The 18,353-nt window shown below is 43.5% G+C and overlaps 1 protein-coding gene across 1 annotated transcript in view; it reads right to left on the bottom strand.

Moving 5' to 3' along the window:
• Window positions 1-18,251, bottom strand: part of POLE (DNA polymerase epsilon, catalytic subunit) — an 88,392-nt gene extending 70,141 nt beyond the window's left edge. Inside the window, exons 1-13 of the mRNA XM_075829430.1 lie at window positions 18,125-18,251; window positions 14,340-14,475; window positions 13,134-13,214; window positions 10,037-10,081; window positions 9,853-9,945; window positions 8,764-8,918; window positions 7,836-7,977; window positions 7,017-7,097; window positions 6,780-6,887; window positions 5,400-5,510; window positions 1,837-1,922; window positions 1,634-1,753; window positions 1,336-1,468 (exon numbers count right to left, since the gene is read on the bottom strand). Of these exons, the coding sequence (XP_075685545.1) occupies window positions 1,336-1,468; window positions 1,634-1,753; window positions 1,837-1,922; window positions 5,400-5,510; window positions 6,780-6,887; window positions 7,017-7,097; window positions 7,836-7,977; window positions 8,764-8,918; window positions 9,853-9,945; window positions 10,037-10,081; window positions 13,134-13,214; window positions 14,340-14,475; window positions 18,125-18,186 (1,353 nt within the window). The 5' untranslated portion in view covers window positions 18,187-18,251. The remainder of the gene's footprint in view (window positions 1-1,335; window positions 1,469-1,633; window positions 1,754-1,836; window positions 1,923-5,399; window positions 5,511-6,779; window positions 6,888-7,016; window positions 7,098-7,835; window positions 7,978-8,763; window positions 8,919-9,852; window positions 9,946-10,036; window positions 10,082-13,133; window positions 13,215-14,339; window positions 14,476-18,124) is intronic.
• Window positions 18,252-18,353: the final 102 nt, after the last annotated feature.

The raw sequence follows: 18,353 nt of genomic DNA on the forward strand, positions 1-18,353 counted from the left end.
CAGGAGTGGGTCCAAATCATGTAAGAGGTGCAAATCTTTCCATTATAGGTTCACTGTTTATGTTCCACTACTGGTTTTGGCTTCCAAATACTGAAGCAAAATACTGACCAGAATACTGACGTGTGCATGAGGCCTAAGTGGCATGCCTCTGCAGTGTCGCCCCACATCAGATGTTCTGCTAACCGGAATGGGAGCACATGCAAGAGGAAAGACTGGGAATTCCTGAATGAGACCGGAGTAAGGGTATGTTCACACGGCCTATTTACGGACGTAATTCGGGCGTTTTTGCCCCGAATTACGTCCGAAATTAGCGCCTCAATAGCGCTGACAAACATCTGCCCATTGAAAGCAATGGGCTGACGTTTGTCTGTTCACACGAGGCGTAATTTACGCGCCGCTGTCAAAAGACGGCGCGTAAATAGACGCCCGCGCCAAAGAAGTGACCTGTCACTTCTTTGGCCGTAATTGGAGCCGTTATTCATTGACTCCAATGAATAGCAGCGCCCATTACGCCCGTAATGGACGCGGCGTTCATGCGCCTGCACATGCCGTTACGGCTGATATTACGGGGATGTTTTCAGGCTGAAACATCCCCGTAATTTCAGCCGTAACGGACGCCCTCGTGTGAACATACCCTAATAGGCACAGCATTCCCAGCTTCCACTCTGGGAGAGTGCAGGAGAATAGCTTGAAAAAGACCAGATCCAGGAAACGGGTCACGTGTCAGAATACAAAGTAGGAGGTGGGAGTGCCTGATCGACCAACTGTCCCGGCAGTAGATGCACCGGTTCTAATCACCCATATGGATTCACTCATGTTTGCCCCTAGTAGGGACAGAAAAACTGATGAAGGTGAGACGGGCTTTTAACCTCTGATGTATTCCTGTCCAACGGCCAACTCCTGTGGTGCGGTCATAGAAGTGAGGGAAGAAAATAGCAAATTTTTTATTTCTGTACCATATCTCTTAGGCCTCATGCACACGACCGTAAAATACTGATCCATTAAACTTCTATCGGCCATAAACATCTTCCCGAATATTTACGGGGGTGTGTCCGGGCCGTAGAAATGACCCGCAAAAAATAGGACGTCCTATTTTTTGCATTTACGGACTGTGCTCCTATACTTCAAGTGAGCACAGACCGCAAATGCAGGTAACAGTCCGTGGCCCACCCGTGCAGTATTCACGCATGGTAAATACTGCACTGCCGTGTGCATAAGGACTTCGTTATAAAATGTATTTGTTTTTCTTTTACTCTCCTACTTATCTTTTTTGTTTGCAAATCAAAAACATTGATATTTTTTTTATTATTATTTTTTTAATAGTATCGTTTTTACCTGTGGTTCTTCTGTTGCCATACGACACATCTCTTCTGGGTCCAGCTCTACTGGGTCATAGCCCAACTTAGCCTTTGCAGCTGCTTTCAAGTTATGGCTTCCAACAGGAAGGTAACTATCTCTCCTTACCCACCTACAGTAAAAAAAATAAAAAATAATAAATACTTGACTCCCCATACAGCTGACAAAATTTACTTTGGCCAAAGCAGACAAATCTACCACAGTATGAAACAGGAGTTTCATCTCACTGGTAAAAATCATTGAGAAATTAAGAGGTCTTAAGAGTAACGTTATGTACCTGAGACAATCCATATGAATACAAGGAGGAGACTTGTACTCCCCTTGACTATCTTTTTGAAAGCCAATCTCTTGGAACATGCTCATCCCATGAACTGTGGCACGGGTTTCCACAAAAGGCCTGTAACAGATGAAAGGTCAGTCCCCATACAAGATTTACAATTCCTGATTCAAGCATAAAATAAGAATGCAGAAGAAATGTACCAGTCGAAGAAGTCTCCATTGTATGTTACAATTATACTTGGCTTTGTTTCTTGAAGGTGTTCAAACCAACGTTGAATTAGATGTGCCTAAAAACAGGAAGAGCATATGAATACATTTTATTTCGTTAAATATCGCTGTGCCACTATGTTTCAGAAGGGCTCTGAATTGCATTAATTTCTCACAAATTTTAAGGTTATACAGCGTTTACAACAAGGGGAAACAAGTATCAAAAAATTTACATATCTGGAGAGGAAAGTGTACACATCAGCTCATATGATATGAACACAGTGGAAGACAAAAAAAATATAAATCTGAAATATTGCAAAGAAAGAACAATCTAGCCTTTACAATTCGCCATTATCCATCCTAATTTATTCTTAACTAAGGCTACATTCACACGAGCGTATCAGATTCACGTGCGTGAAAACCGCGCGTTAATCTGGTCGGTGTGTGTTGCGTTATTGCACGTTATTCACGCACTCGCAAAGCACATTTTATTTTTTTTATTATTTTCCATTGAATTGATGCGTAAATCACGCACACCTCACGGTTGTGCATCTGTGTGCTGTGCGTGATTTTCACGCACCCGTTGACTTCAATGGGCGATAGGTGCGTTAAAAACGTACCAATATAGGACATGCAGTGGAGTTTTACGCAACGGACACACGCTGCGTGAAAACTCCTGCATGTGTGAAAGGCCCCATTGAAATCAATGGGTCCGTGTGCTGCGCGTGATTTCCCTGCGCAGCACACGGACGTTATTCACGTTCGTCTGAATGAGCCCTTAGTCTAAGAGCACCGAAGAGGGGTTTTCCAGCTCCTAGCTATGGCCAATTTAGCTGCCAGAAATATAAAGTGAACCAATTTCTTGGTGACCTCAAATATAACCAGGATGGGGGCTTTAAATAAAGCTTGTTCAGGATATTTAGTAAGATTGACTCCAATGACCAAAAGTACAAGGTGGTGTATGCGGAATTAAAAAAAAAAAAAAAGAAGAAGAAGGTCTGCAAATATTCATGCATTCCCATCAAACGAAGTACATAGTCCCTCTTTTCCCACACCTCTTTAAAGCACATTGGAGAGGCTGAACATATGTGATAATCTAATGGGAACCAGGTACCATCCAAATAGGACATTCCAGCTGACCGTGAAGGTCTTTTGCTTGGTACTGGGTTATTATGGCAGTGATGTATTAATGGATATTTTTTACCCATTTGTGCCCAGTACGGAACATTTAGTTTTCTACAAGTGTATGCCTTCCATTTACATATGTAAAGTAACTTGCCTGGGGATGGGGATAGACCAGTATATAAGATATTTTTCCCTTACCGCTAAGAGATCTAATGCATATGGATTAGAATGAAGTTCTCACTGTAATGTTGATATTGTCGTGTTTGAGACTCTTCATAAAATTTGAAATTTTTTGAGAAGGAAAGTCCAGTAATTTATGAATAGCGCAAAAAAGTGTGTGCGTGTTAACATCAAATCTATCAACAAAATCATGAATTCTCAGGAACCCCTGATTCGTGAGGGAAACACGCCAGGATTGAAGTCCAGGTTCGGGAACCGCAAAGCCATTGGCTTATAGGCAGACTCTAATGTACAGCTAGAGAATGGGAGAGGGTGGGTCATATGATGGCTGGCAGACCAAGGAAGGTGGTCCAGTTGGATATTAGGTACTGGTATTCCTGAGTGTACTTTGAGAGATGGGCCAATCTGGCTGCCTGATCGTATTTTATAATTTGGGGCATTGCCAAGTCTCCCTGATGATGCGGAGCATACAATGTTGTATGGCCCCTACACTACTCACCGACAAGCCTCACACAAAATATAGCATCCTTTTGAATCAACCTCATAGTGGCAAGGAGTACATAAGCAGGTAATAGTAGATAAGGCATAAAGTAAATAGAGCCAAAACATTCACTATAATGGAGGCGATACTAAATAAACCATTAATCTGGAAGACTAGACCACCTCTGCAGGTCCCCAAGGATCGTCCTCAGTAGTGGGGGGATAATTAGCGCCATAAAGGGAGTACATAGAGGGGGTTAATACTATCCCCCAAGTAAGATAACATCCTGATTTCATTTCAAATCAGGTACTTGATACACTTTCTGCTATTTCTAATACATGCCAGTAAACCGCGTTGGAATCCGTGGCAAAAGACTGCCGAAACCACCTCCCATTGATTTCAATGGGAGACGAAGGCTTGTTTTTCCAAAGCGGTTTTTAGCAGCTCACGGTAAAAAAAAAAACGACATGATCATTTTTTGCCGCGGTTCTGCCTCTGACCTCCCATTGAAATCAATGGTAGGCAGAGAAAGCCTGAAGAAACGGTGGCAGATTTTTCTGCCTGCAAAAAAACAAAAAAAAAAACAACTGAACAGGGCCTTAGAGAACCTTTCACCTGCCCATACGTGTGCAGCTGAGTGCAGAATGTAATAGACCGTGTTTGTGAAACCCTGCCTAACTTTAATTTTTTTTTCTTATCTTCCGTTATTTACATATCTGTGCCGTTATATTTGGCGCCCGATGTGTAAATAAGCCCCTGAACTGTCAATGGGGCGTTTCTATCTAACTAAATGGCAAGGGGGCGTTATGTCTTCGCTCTGACACTGTCCAATCCGCTACGGACAGTGTCAGGGTGGCTTGCGCGGTGTTCCCTCCCGCGAGAACACACACAGACTGGTGGTTCTGTAGGCGCAAGCCGCCTTGACAGTCCGTAGCTGATTGGACAGTCTCAGAGCGAAGAGATCACACCCCCTTGCCATTGAGTTAGATAGAAACGCCCCAGTGTCGGTTTAGGGGCTTATTTACATATTGGTCGCCAAATATAACGGCACAGATATGTAAATAACGGAGGAAGATAGAAAAAAAAAATGTAAAGCGAGACAGTGTTCGTGAAGCGCCGCCCATTACATGCTGCACATGTATGGGCAGGTGAAAGGTTCTCTTTAAGGGTATGTTCACACAAACACAAAAACGTCTGAAAATACGGAGATGTTTTCAAGGGAATACAGCTCCTGATTTTCAGAAGTTTTTTAAGCCACTCGCGATTTTCGTGGCATTTTTCACGGCCGTTTTTGGAGCCGTTTTCTATAGAGTCTATGAAAAACGGCTCCAAAAACGTGATCTGCACTTCTATTTCGAGGCCGTTTTTCCCATTGAAAATGGGCAGATGTTTGGAGGCGTTCTGCTTCTGATTTTTCGGCCGTTTGGGGTAGGAAAAATGGCCGAAAATAGGCCGTGTGAACATACCCTAGGGCATGCTGTGTTTCAAGCAGCAGCATGGCCCGTTTCATTATGTTGCATATTCCAATTGACTTCAATAAACAAAAGATAAAGCATAACAATTGCATGTTAAGAATGCAAATATGATACCATAAACAAACGCCCTCCCCATCATTATAGTCATTGACATTTCCGTTACAATAAAAAAATATTCAATATAATAAAACCGAAGTAATCTATATGCATCAGTCCACAGATTCTTAACGATAAAGACTTCCAATATATTTTCCAAAAATTTTATATATGGTATACACGGAAAAGAACATATTTACCTCGTCTGGCTCATTAAAAATACAAAAAGGACCTTCATATTCTGGTTTTGGGGTGAACTCAAAATCTTCAATGTCTTCAGATACAATCTCCCGGTTTGTGATTAAATAACCCTAAAATAAGGTACAAGTAATGATATATGGCATAATTAATAGGGGAAGAAACCGTAAGACTGGGATCTCACGCGCTTACCACAACATTGTGTCAAAACGCTGATTTTTGCAAAACTGCAAAACCCAGCCTGAGTTGACCAACTATGGACTTGCTTTAAGCTTTGGATTGCAGCTGTAGCACGACAATTCAAATCTATTATATGCGCCACAAGGAGTCTGTGAAGCCCAGGCCACCATTCTTCATATTAAGGGCCCATTCACACGAGCAAAGAACTCATCCTTGTGCTGTGCATGGAAATCACGCGCAGCACACAGACCCATTGATTTCAATGGGGTCGCTCACACATGCAGGAGATTTCACGCAGCGAGTGCGCTGCGTGAAACTCACTGCATGTCCTATATTGATGTGTTTTCACGCACCTACGCACCCACTACGCGCTCGTGTGAATGTAGCCTAAGAAGGTGTTTGCGTGCAAGTATGTAGGGGATTCAGAACTTTGCTTTAAAGAAACAGATGCCTGACCCCTATAAGGCTGTCAAAATGCTTCTTTTTTTTTTAACCGCAATGTGTGAACCCAGTCTACGTGTATATCCGTAAAATGAACTAGCACACAAGCCGCTACATTTATGCTATTAAAAGTGAAATGACAATGACACTTACATACAAAAAAGAACCACAGAACTCTTAACAAGTGAAAATTATTTAAAACTAAAGTGCCTAAACTATTCCATGCTATGCCATTAGTCACATTTCAAGAATAAATCCTAACACATTGCACAGGTCTTATCTTTATTATTGATGCCAACACTTAAAGCAAATCTCATTGAGAATCTCGAATAGTCAGAATAATGTTATAATATCACCACATTTATAAGCGACCACTATAAAATTTCTAATGAAAATGAGTGTGCTTACATCAGTCTGTTACTTAAGGGTGTATTCAGATGTTGCAGTTAAAACTGCATTGAAAAACTGCATGCGTTTTTTTGGTACAAACCATAAGCCCATCAAATAACGATAAAAATGCATGCGGTTTTAACCGCACCTCAACGTCTGAATACACCCCAATTCTCATGTTATTAAAGTTAACAAGTTTGACTAATGGAGCAGCGATCAAACACAACCCTGCCTGGCTATAAACTATTATTGAAAGGATACTCCACTAAGTATACAGTAGCAACAGTGGGGGCATGGCTTTGGCAGCCAGACATTTTACAAGAATGCTGGAGTGCAAAAAGAACTGTAATTTATTACAAAATTAGACTAACCTGTCCATCAATCATGTAAGAGATCATCATAATCTGGTCAGATTCCGCATCTGGAAACTTGAGTGGCAGCTTTGTGGTTTCAATGTCAAAAGCCAAGACTACTGGATCCTAATAAGACATGAAAGATCAATACTTTCCTAAAGTAACAATTAATTTAGAAAAAAAAAAACATTTGAAATACTGTATCCTGCATGGAAATGGTGTGTAAAAACAATACAAGGAACCACAGACACTTACTGGTCTTTCCACAAGGTCATCACGTCTTGCGATTTCTGGGGGTGAAGTGATTCCACGATATCTAATGTTGTACCAGTGAGCCTGACGGCAGAAAGTCTTTATTACAAAGGGTTCACAGGTGAACGTGTCCAAAATGTAAATTAAGAATAGGATTTTAATAATACTAGGCTGACCAACTGAGCGACAGCTGGAAACCAAAGAATGCCATGGGGGCCTAATAAAAAAAGTGTAATTATCACATGCAAAGTATCATGATACGGCTATTAAAGCACTATATTAAGCCCGGATTCACACAAGAATGTTCGGTCCGTGATATACAGACCGTATGTAGGCAGTATGTACAGGACCAAACACACTGCAGGGAGCCGGGCTCCTAGCATCATACTTATTTATGACGCTAGGAGTCCCTGCCTCGCTGCAGGACAACTGTCCTGTACTGAAAACACGATTACAGTACGGGACAGTTTTCCCGCAGCGAGGCAGGTTCTCCTAGCATAATAGTTAACTTTAATGCTAGGAGACAAGCTCCCTGCACTGTGTTCGGTCCGGGAAATACCTGTGACATACAGTCCGTATATAGCGGACCGAACATGCTCATGTGAACCCGGCCTTAACATACTGCTGTAATAGCAGTATCATGATACTTTGCATGTGAGAATTACAATTTTTATTAGGCCTCCATGGCACACTTCCTCTGTTTCATTAATGGAGTTTTTTGGAGCCAACAGGTCATTACAGCCTGCAAGTTTAATGACAGCCCTGGCCCCAACACCGCTTAAAATGCTTATCCAAAAGTATCGGCTCAAGCGTTGCACATACCACATGTATTTTAAGATCAATAGACAGCCGCACATGGTAGGGGACATCGTATTCTCGTATATCAATTATGTTCTCCATCTGATCAGATATCTTCTTAGAGGGACCTTCCTCCTCAGGAGCAAAGTTGTTTCCAGTCAAAGCACTGCAAAATCCCAATACATTGTGTAAGTGAAAATGTGAGGAGACTAAATCGAAACACCCTGACCTTCCTAAACCCTATTTGTATTCTATTCACCATCTAGATGATATAGGATTAACAAGGTTTTGCGGAACATCAAAGACGACCATGCATGTAGAAAATAAATGCTCACTGGTCCACCCAGTATGTTAGTACCCACATATGCTGGCCCCGCAGTTAGATGTCCTGAGGAGCAGGGCTGAGACACTTTGAAAACCTCAATGTAGTAGATGTGTAAGGCCTTATTCACACGAACGTGTTATACGTCCGAGCTAGAGTGATTTTCATGGACCTATGTTAATGAATGGGGCTGTTCAGGCTGTCAGTGATTTGCACACAGCGTATGTCCGCTGCGTAAAACTCACGAAATGTCCTATATTTGGCAGTGTTTCGTGCAGCACGCACCCATTGAAGTCAATGGGTGCGTGCAAATCGCGCTCGGCACACAGAAGCACTTCCGGGTGCCGAGCGCGATGCGCGCTACAGTAGTAAAATAAATGAATGAAAACAGAAAAGAACCACGTGCTTTTCTGTTTGTAAACATAAAACCAGAGTGTCATAATGATGCCGGCTGCGCGAAAATCACGCAGCCACGCACCATATGCTGATGCCACATGGACGCAGCGTTTTTTGCGCGCGCAAAAGGTCCATGTCCGTGTGAATAAGGCCTAATTTGCAGACACAAAAATCCAAACCTGCTTACATGTCAACAGTAGGAAGTTTGGGTGTAGGAATACTACAGGATCATACCTGGAAAGCATGGCAGTGTACGTATCGTTGGCATGATCCCGCTCCTTGTTCTTCCGCACAGCTGGGGAGATCTCTTTCCTAACTTTTATTAGATCATCCACAGAATGAAAATATAATTTGATGTAGTTTCTTTTCAGTCCAACCAGATGGTTTGGCTGCATAATACAAAAAAAAAAAAAAAAATGTAAAAAAAAATAATTGAAAACTCTATAAGCTCTCTGCCACTTACGGATTATTAAATATTGTTAAATGTAAGAAACATAAAAAACAAAAACACATGTGTATAATCACCCCTTATCATGAAGAACATCATCTTTGTAAAATCCTGTTGGACAGATATGACTTATGAAATGAAAAGCTTACCACAATCCGTCCTCCATTTAGTTATGTGGCAGCCTTCTCAGTCAGTCAAGCAGCAACAAGGCTAGTGTATCAGTTCTATGCTTCCATTATTCCAGCGTAGCCAAATGGCTCATAGATCAGAGAAAACCAAGCATGTATGTCCACTAGCATGTGTACCATGCCATCCTATACTTGAGTTGGACTCAACGGTGGCAATTCTCACTTAGGATATTAGAGTACATCTATGCGGAACATGTGTTAAAGCAGAATATCAGACCCCAACTTTTACTAAGGGTGGCTTTAAAGGTAGCACTGATGAGTGCCAATGTGAGTCTAAAGGTACTATTACACGGCCTGACATGGGCCGTGTAAACGTGTGCCCATCAATGAAACAGCTCGTTGATCGGTGCTCCCATCACACTGAGCAATGATTGGATATGTATAGGGACGAGCGCTCTTTCCTATACATTTTCGTCATGTCGGCAGCACATCTCCCTGATTACACAAAGATGTGTTGCCGACAACAAGGATTATTAATTCTGCATAAAAGAGCAGATCAGTCCTTATTACACAGGGCAATGAGCGGGAACAAGCGTTCATATGAACGCTCATTTGCCCGATCATTGGCCCGTGTAATACGGCCTATAAATTGACCATACAGATTAGTGAGCTGCTGCGAAGGGAAGAAGGAATAGCAGAACAAGCACACAGACATATGTTATACATGACAAAATAGCAATTACTGACCAAATCCAGATCTTCCTTGGGTATAGTTTCTAATTTTGCCATTTTTCCCTGGAACTTCTTGGAAAGAAAAGAGGAGACTTCCCTCTCACATCCCTGGTAAAATAGCAGAACAAAGTCAACTGATAACATGACCGGAGAACAGAAGCTTATCTAGAAGGCATAATAGTACAAACCAACGGGTTACCTTTTTTGTAGCCACATAGAAATATGGTTTATATGGTAGCGCAACCTGCAAGAAAGAAATTTTGGAGATGTTTTTGATGCAATGTATTTATGTCAAATTTGTTGTAAAAACATAAAAAGGGCTCCAAAAGGAATTACAGGACTATGAAAGCTCTAGCTGAAGTACACAAGTGTTAAGGCTGCATTCATACTATGCTTGTACTCACTAGTTTAACCCATTAGTGACCGGCCCATAGTCTTTACGTCGGTCACTAACGGGCCTTATTCCGATGCCATAGACTTTACGAATAAGTAAACAGAGCAGGGAGCTGTCAAATCTCCCTGCTCTCAGCTGCCAGAGGCAGCTGAGGGCTGAGAGCATCCCTGCTCGACCGTGTGAGATATTAGTATCGATCTCACCCGTTTAACCCCTCAGCGAGCACCGCATCTGAGTGGTTTTGGAGAGAGGGAGGGAGCTCCCTCTCATCCCACCGACACCCGGCGATACGATCGCCGAGTGTCTGTATCTCCGATGGCAGCCGGGAGCCTAATAAAGGCCTGTAGCGAATGCCTGCTAGATCATGCCGCAGGCATGACCTAGCAGATGCCTGTCCGTTTTAAACGGACAGGCAGTAATACACTGCAATACAGAAGTCTGAACTAAATGCCGTTTTCACATTGAATTCAATGGGCAGATGTTTGCAGGCTTCCAAAATACGCCTAAAAACTCTGCGTGTGAACATACCCTTACAGGAACAGTGTTTTTGGTTTGGTTCTCTGTTCACTTTTTTTTGCATTTTGAAAGCCATACATTTTTAAGTTCAATTTTTCTTCAATGTAGCCGTATGAGGCTTGTTTTCTGCAGGACAAGTTATTGTTTGTTAGTTGTTGGTTTTTTGTTTTTTTTTAAATGATCACCACCATTTTGGGGTACATATAATGTATTGTCTAACGTTTATTTAAAAAAAAATGAAAAAAATGAAAAAAAAACATTAGTATTGCAGTGTATTGTACCCCTAGGGGAACTATTAAAAAGTGTGAAAAAGTGTGAAAAAAAACAATGTAACAAAAAGTGGTATGTACCCAAAAATATGTATGTACCAATAAAAACTACATCTCGTCCTGCAAAAAATAAGCCCCCACGGAGTTCAATCGCCAGAATAAAAAAAAGTTATGGCTCTCAGAATGTGGTGAAACAAAATAAATTTTTATTTTTTTTAAACAACGTTTTTTTTCTTTGTAAAAGCAGTAAAATAGAAAAAAAAAAATTGGTATCACTTATCGTATTGATCTGCAGAATAAAGACATAATATGAAAGCCCTCACACCACAAAATAAAAAAAGTTATGGCTTTTGGAAGGCAGAAAGTAAAAAAAATTACGACCAGTTCACACCAAGTTTTTTGACACGGAAACCGCGCCAAAAATGCCTCCCGTTGATTTCACTGGAAGGCGGAGGCGTTTTTTCTCGTGGGAAAAAGAAGCGACATGCCCTATCTTCAGGCGTTTACGTCTCTGACCTCCCATTGACGTCAATAGGAGGCAGAGAAAGCGTGCGTCGCTGCGTTTTTTCACCCACGGCGCTCAATGGCTGTGGGCGAAAACCGCTGCGTAAAACGCGGTAAATGGCGTGCAGGCAGATCAAAATCTGCCTCAATATTCCAGAAGGAATTTTGAGGCAGAATTTTCTTCCGGCAAAAAATTCCGTGTGAACATACCCTTAAAAAGCAAGAACATGACTTTGCTACCACTCTGGGGTACATAAACTTTTTGATCACTGCCCCCCCCCCCCCTCATTTTATTGGGAGGCAGGATGGACAAAAAAATAATTAAAAAAAACAGCAATTCTGGCACGGTTTTGTTTAACACGCAATTAAATAATGTGGTCATTTTATAGTTTGGGTCGTTACAGCTTTGATGCCAGTCAACATTGACCGCAGCATATAAGGGGCAGAATGGGGTGACTTCTTAATACAGCCGACACCAGCATTTGATGGCGTGGGCACTGCACAAGGGCACATCACACACAGTATGTAATAGTATGTCATTGGGCAGGAAAGTGTTAAGCACGTCAACATGTTCAAACGTGATGTGAACAAAGGCTTAATCACAGCAGGTACTTTGAAAGTCAGACATGTAAAAGGGGTTGATGCGTTATATAAAGTGAAGCACCACTTTGGAGCAACTTTAAAGCGGTTTTACCATCTTGGACATTTATGGCATATCCACAGGATATGCTATAAATGTCCGATAGATACAGTCCCAGCTCTCGGACCTGCACCTATCTCTAGAACTGGCCCCTTAAACCCCATTCCGAACTACGCTGTTTATATAGCTCCCGAGTTCCAGAAACGGCGTAGCTGTTTCTGGAACTCCCATTCACTTCTAGCGGAATTACGGAACCAGCATAGCTTAGCAAGATCAGCCGTTTCCGTAACACCCGACTACCTAATCAGGAAGCGGCCGAGAAGCAGTGGGAGCTGAGCAAGGTAAAACGGGGTATGGGGGTCCTCGTTCTAGAGACAGGTGCGGGTCACAGAGGTAGGAGTCGCATTTATTAGACATTTATAACATATCCTGTGGATATGGGATAAATCTTCGAGATGGGAAAACCCTTTTGATATACGAGATAAACGCACTTCACTTACTGGATAACTCTTTTTACAGAGAGGAGTAAGGCCTCATGCACACAGCCATGCCCGTAATCACAGGCCACGATTGCAGGCACGGCCAGCCGCGGGCAGCCACCCGCATTTTCGGCCCGTGCTCCCATACAAAGTATGGGAGCACGGATTGTAAAAAAGCAAAAGATAGGACTCGTCCTATCTTTTGCGGTACACTTCTACGGCCCGGACACGTTCCCATAAATAAACGGGAAGGTGTCTGCGGACAATAGACGTGAATGGGTCCGTAATTGGACCATAATTGCGGTTCGCAATCACAGATGATTTCTACGTTCGTGTGCATGGGGCCTAATCCAGGCAATAAATGATGGCTCCAAGAGAACTACCGGCATCCACTATAACCCAACATTTTATCTGAATCTGGTCGTAAACCACTCATAATACTATTTTTTAAACAGCTCGGGTGCTTCATTTTACGTAACGGCTTCATTGTGCACCTTAAATCTGCTCCCATCTTCCTGTATGAAGTAATAATCGACTGCGCTTACAAGACGTTTGTCCTCATCCAGAATTTCAGTCTAAAAAAAATAAATGAAGATTGAACATTAAGAACCATTGTACATCACTTCGCTGGTGGATGTCACACTATATACTACACATCTGATTAAACAGTCATGCAAAGTTTGGTCTTTATCAAATTTGCTATTAGGGTATGTTCACACGGCCTATTTACGGACGTAAATCGGGCATTTTTTCCCCGAATTACGCCCGAAAATAGCGCTGACAAACATCTGCCCATTGAAAGCAATGGGCAGACGTTTGTCTGTTCACACAGGCGTATATTTACGCGCCGCTGTCAAATGACGGCGCGTAAATAGACGCCCGCGTAGAAGAAGTGACCTGTCACTTCTTTGGCCGTAATTGGAGCCGCTATTCATTGACTCCAATGAATAGCAGCGCTAATTACGGCCGTAATTGACGCGGCCTTCAAGCGCCTGCACATGCCGGTACGGCTGAAATTACGGGGATGTTTTCAGGCTGAAAAATCCCCGTAATTTCAGCCGTTACGGACCCCCGCCGTGTGAACATACCCTTAACGTATTAATACACCGTTGCCCCAAACCACCAACGAACCGTCCTCTGAGCCAAACAGGAAGTCATTGGCCCACATTTATTAATAATGGCGTAACATGCATCAATACTCGGCACAGTTGGCGACTAATGCGCTTATTAATTAAAAGGCGCACACTTGCATTTGCCACACTAAATTGCTGCTTTTCTAACCTTAGCCTTTAATAAATAAAGATAAAAGTATGTTTACAGCTTGAATACGCTGCCTTTCTGCCGGTTTATTTTTTGGAGTGAGAAAATAATATTATGCAAATGATTGCGGGCACGGCCGGCCGCTGGCAGCCACCCGCATTTTTGGCCCGTGCTCCCATACAAAGTATGGGAACACGGTCCGTAAAAAGCAAAAGTTAGGACATGTCTTCTCTTTTGCGGAGGCTTTCTATGGCCTGGACAACTTCCCGTAAATATACGCGAAAGTGTCCTTGGTCAATAGAAATTAATGGGTCCGTAATTGCGGACTGCAATTACGTACGACTTCTGCGGTCGTGTGCATGGGGCAGTTATGCAGCTGTTTCTAATGCTGCAGCCATTCTCCGTAATACGGGGTTTTAAGGGGATTGGGCCGCACTTACCGGGTGCATGTTCAGCAGCCATCCTGTTTTTTCTCCAGGCTCCTTAATCCTCTCAAAACCGTACTGAGTATCAATCTTATCAGTCCACTGGCTGCGTTCCAGTCTCTTAGCAGCCGAACTGGATGAAGAATCATCTCTAAAAGGAGAATTAAAACAGATATCATCGCTCTTCAGGGATCAAGATTGCCTCGAATGCCGATGAAAAAAAACAAAAAACTTCTGTCCATATCATACCCACCAAGTCAGAGCAATAAACCATTTAATGAGGAGACCAACTAGAAAACGACACTTACTGGAAATCTAATTGTGTAAGACCATGACAGAATTGTGGGCGATCACCTCCTCCTAGGGCAGGAAAGCGGAAGAATCTCTGGGAACTAGAGGACTGCTGATATATTTACAAGTCTAGTAGCACAGGGCACCGGCAGCGGAGACGTAACTAAACGGACATGGGCATTTTAGTAAATGTACGGTCAGCACTGATTGGACAGTGTCAAACTGTATGGAAACGCTGGACTGACAACAGGAATTGAACACCCAGTTCAGTTGTCAATTTATTTATATATTTCCAGGAGGAATAACAATGCAGGTGAAGTGACTCCTGTGGGTGCTAAGGGAAGTGTCATACGCAAATGCTTAACGTTTCCTCCACAGCTGACATTTCAGGTTGAGTTCTCCTTTATGGTTGTTTTACACTAGATGAAACGGAGTACGGACCGTTATTACATGCGTGTAAACATACCCTTAGGCCTTATTCACACAAACGTATTTCTCGTCAGTGTGACATCTGTTTTAACAACTCACAGCATGCACGTTTCTATTTAATTTTTTTGTGGGCCAAACTCGTCCATTAAAGGGGTTTTTCTATCAGACATTTATGACATATCCACAAGATGTCATAAATGCCAGATAGATGCAGGTCCCCCCTATCTCTAGAACGGGACCCCCTAAACCCTGTTCTACTGCTCCGAATAACGAGTGTGATTCCCGACCATGAAGAAGGAAACATCATAACTCGCTGAGCTACGCTGTTTCCGTAAGTCCCATAGAACTGAATAGTAGTTACAGAAATGGTGTAACTCGCATGCTACGCGGCTTCCGTAACTGCCATTCATTACTATGGGAGTTACAGAAGCAGCGTAGCTCAGTGGGCTACGCCGTTTCCATTATTCATGGTTGGAAACCACACGCTTCAGCCACAACACAGTGCGGTAGTACTGGGTTTAGGGGGGCACCCGTTCCAGAGATAGGTGCGGGCATCTACCTTACATTTCTGACAGGTCCCGTGGATATGTCAAATGTCTCTGTTGGGAAAACCCATCGGGTATGTTCAGTTTTTTGCAGGCAGAAAAACCTGCCTCAAAACTCCTTCAGGAATTTTGACCTGCCTGCACGCTCTGCCGCGTTACTTGGTCGCGGCCATTGAGCGCCGCGGGCAAAACACACAATGAAAACAGTTTCTTTGCCTCCCCTTGACATCAATGGGAGGTCAGAGACGGAAACACCTGAAGAAAGAATATATCAGGGTTTTGTTTTTTTCAGACAAAAACAGTGCTAAAAAAAACAGTGTGTGAACTAGACCTGGTCTAAGGGTGAAGGAAAAAAAAAAAAATGGAAAGCACATGGACGACATTGGTGCGCGGGCAGTTTTTCACAGATCAGTTGCTAAAGAAACGTAGAAAAGAAAAAACAGAATAGTGGACGTGCTTGCAGAGGAGAAAAACAGATGCCACACGGACATTCACGAGGACTAAAAATTGTCAGTTTATTTGCAGATGGAAGTTGGACACGCTGGTGTGAATAAGGCCTAAAGAAGTAGATGTAAAACTATCCACCAAGCGCAGACCTTTGTGTGGTCACTACTATCCAATATAAGAAGGTGCTCTACGCATGGTCTATGAGACTCAGCCAAGAGGTAGATGGTCTGTTCTAGTTTCTATACAGGGCGTTCCTTATTTTGGCAATGTCATATTTTTTTAAGAGAAAACATTTGGCTATGGATACACAGGGAAAAGTTTGTTTCATTTTGAATTTATGTCACTTCAATATGAGTGTTCGGCTACATAACCGTGATAGGACGGCGACTTTTGGGGTACGATGCCAGGCACGACTCGAGAATCATGCCGCCACGCCAGTAGCAATACCTTCCCTTCCCCCATTATGTATCAGACATCATCTCTACCACGAAGATCAGGTGTCTTCTATTTATCCGCTGTGACACATCCAGATTTCAGCAAAGGTTCCATCCTGATGATGCCATTTGCAGGAGCCGCACTGGACAATTTCATCCTAAGGCCTCATGCACACGACCGTATTTTTTCCCACCCGTAAATACTGGCGTAAATACAGGTCCGGTGTCACACGTATTCCACCCGTTTTGCACCAGTATTTACGAACCCGTGCCCGTAAATATGGGTCCGGTGTCACCCGTATTCCACCCGTATTTACGGGCACGTTTTTGGCGGCAAAATAGCACTGCACTAATCGGCAGCCCCTTCTCTCTATCAGTGCAGGATAGAGAGAAGGGACAGCCTTTTCTGTAATAAAAGTTAAAGAAATTCATACTTACCCGGCCGTTGTCTTGGTGACGCGTCCCTCTCTTCACATCCAGCCCGACATCCCTGGATGACGCGGCAGTCCATGTGACCGCTGCAGCCTGTGATTGACCTGTGATTGGCTGCAGCGGTCACATAGCCTGAAACGTCATCCAAGACGTCGGGTCGGATGTCGAGAGGGACGCGTCACCAAGGCAACGGGCGGGAGACCGGACTGGAGGAAGCAGGAAGTGGTCGGTAAGTATGAACGTCTTTTATTTTTATTTTTTACAGGTTACTGATCGGTAGTCACTGTCCAGGGTGCTGAAAGAGTTACTGCCGATCAGTTAACTCTTTCAGCTCCCTGGACAGTGCCTATTTACTGACGTCGCTTAGCAACGCTGCCGTAATGACGGGTGCACACATGTAGCCACCCGTTATTACGAGAGCTCCATAGACTTCTATGGACTGTCCGTGCCGTTATTACGGCCAGAAATAGGACATGTTCTATCTTTTTCAACGGCACGGGCACCTTCCCGTGAGAAAACGGGAAGGCACCCGTCGCCAATAGAAGTCTATGAGCCCGTTATTACGGGTCGTAATTACGACCCGTAATAACGGGAGTTTTTACGGTCGTGTGCATGAGGCCTAAGAAAGTGCATGTCCTGCGTGGTAATTCTGCCAACAGGGATGGCAAACCCATAGCCATGCCACCAGACTATCATTCAGCTAAAAACATTACATCATGTACCATGGGTATAGCAGGCAAGTGTAGATTGCCAGCACCGTCCCTGGAAGCCGCACTTCTGCCCAGCAGAAACGACCAATGCCAGCTGTTATCACTGACCCCGTAAAGCTGCCCTGAATAATTAGGCCCACCCTCCCTGTATGAAAGGTTTATCCAATAACAGAATAAAAAGGCTTTATTTGAGAGGGGGCAGCACCATGCTTGTCCATCCTATCGCAGCTCAGCCCTATTGTAGTGAGTTGCAATACCAGGGACAGCACATGGGCGGTTGTGGCGCTGTTTCTAGAAAAGAAGCAGACCCTTTATTCTAGTCCCGTACAACCACAAGATGGGCCAGTGCTATGCCAGGCTGGTGCCAACTCTGCAAATGCCTGAACACCTGTCCTGCTCATGTTCAACTTGGGCATGATCAGGACAGGCTTTCAGCCTTCGGAGAATGTTTCCATTCACTGACAGCAAGACAGAGAACTTGAACCCGGTAAACAACACCCCAAGTTACTCACTGCTGGCCGAACCCGTCACCCCGAGTTTCGGGTCTAAACTTCCCGTTGTTCTGCAGCACCATCCCGGCACAATACCACAATTCCCGCGCTAACTATCTCCCGCCAGCACTAGTATACAGCTCCGCCCAGCGCCCCAATTCGGGGCGGCCACTATCCAATCCCTTAACCTGGCACAGCCAATCAGAAGAAAGCTCGTTCTGCCTCCAACTAATCACCGTGAGATACTGTC

This window comes from Rhinoderma darwinii, chromosome 1, assembly GCF_050947455.1.
Source record: "Rhinoderma darwinii isolate aRhiDar2 chromosome 1, aRhiDar2.hap1, whole genome shotgun sequence".
Lineage (NCBI taxonomy): Eukaryota > Metazoa > Chordata > Amphibia > Anura > Rhinodermatidae > Rhinoderma > Rhinoderma darwinii.